The sequence below is a fragment of the Pterocles gutturalis genome, unplaced genomic scaffold, assembly GCF_000699245.1.
Source record: "Pterocles gutturalis isolate BGI_N339 unplaced genomic scaffold, ASM69924v1 scaffold15759, whole genome shotgun sequence".
Taxonomy (NCBI): Eukaryota; Metazoa; Chordata; class Aves; order Pterocliformes; family Pteroclidae; genus Pterocles; species Pterocles gutturalis.
Window position 1 is genome coordinate 8,600 of NW_010133510.1, and position 1,396 is coordinate 9,995.

The 1,396-nt window shown below is 56.7% G+C and overlaps 1 protein-coding gene across 1 annotated transcript in view; it reads right to left on the bottom strand.

The window, feature by feature from the left end:
* EFR3B (EFR3 homolog B (S. cerevisiae)) overlaps positions 1 to 867 on the bottom strand; it is a gene marked incomplete at both ends in the record, with an annotated part of 9,356 nt that extends 8,489 nt beyond the window's left edge. Inside the window, one exon of the mRNA XM_010081270.1 lies at positions 702 to 867. Within this exon, the coding sequence (XP_010079572.1) occupies positions 702 to 867 (166 nt within the window). The remainder of the gene's footprint in view (positions 1 to 701) is intronic.
* Positions 868 to 1,396: the final 529 nt, after the last annotated feature.

Sequence of the window (1,396 nt, forward strand, 5' to 3'; positions counted from 1 at the left end):
GAGCGCCGCAGGTTTCCCCCCGTGGAGAAGGAGGCTGGGGTTCTCCCCAGGATGGGGTGGTTTATGCATCCCATCACCCCAGAAACAAGGTGAAAACCAGTTTGGCCAGACACACAGGGACTTTTAACCAGCTCCCCTGGTCAAGGGAGGGGAGAAATGTCCTTCCAGGGGCAACGTCAGCTCCACGGACTCACAGCAAGCCCCCGAAAAGGAGCCCTGAAAATCCCATTGCCCCTGCCACAGAGGCAAGGGCTGGCCATGGCATTCAGCCCTCCAGATTCAGGCGGCTGCATACGCGTGTCCCAGCCACCAAACATGCACTGAACCAGCATCAAACAGACCCCCAGCACCCCTGGATGCTCAGACTGGATCCGCCATCCCCAGCTGACACCTGGGCACACGTCAGAGCCCAGCCCAAACCCCTGGCACCTCTTCACCGCTCCCACCGCAATGAAAGGGTGAAGGGATGGATGGAGAGGAGAAATGTCACAGAATCTCAGGATGGTTTGGGTGGGAAGGGACCTTTAAGATCATCCAGTGCCACCACCTGCCATGGGCAGGGACACCTCCCACCAGCCCAGGTTGCCCAAAGCCTCATCCAGCCTGGCCTTGAACCCCTCCAGGGATGGGGCATCCACAGCTTCCCTGGGCAACCGTTCCCCCCCGTCCTGTCCCTGCACCCCAATTTCCCCCACTCACCCACAGACCCCGAGGCTGCGATGACGGCCGCCTCCGAGAGGACCTCCACGATGCCAGCGCGCACGGTGGCCGCGCTCTTGCTGTTGGCATCCAGGTGCCCCAGGAGCTGCTGGATGACGAGGTGGGAATGCTGCGGCTGGAACGAGAGCGTGAACATCAGCACGGGTGCTGCAGGTAACCCACCGGGGACAAATCCTGCACACGCGCCCAGCTGCACCGAGGTCTTTCCCAGACAGCTCCAGATGCAAAATGAGAGGAGGCACCTGGAGGAAGCTTGTTTAACATGACCGAGCAAGAGCTCGGAGCAATTTGCACGGGGAAAAAAATGATCTAAAGAGCTGTATAGATCTAAGGAAATGGTGACAATTAATCCTGAGGATTTAATGGAGAAAGGATTTTATTTTTGCCAGGGTTTCCCAAAATCATCTACACTTCAAAAGGGTCCTGCTGGGTTATTGTGACCTTACACCTCCAACGTGCATTAACAGGATTTTATAAAACCTAGCAGCACTGCAAAGGCTTTCAGGCAGTTTACAGGATTAAAACCAAGAAACGAGGGCAGCGGGTGGCCATCTGCTTTTCACTCAAAGAGTTCTTCGAGCAGAACAATGGTTTGGCAGAGCCCAAAAGGAAAACAAACTCCCAAGGGGGCAAAGGGGGGGAGGAGGTCTGGGACAGCCTCAGCAGAGCAGGAGCG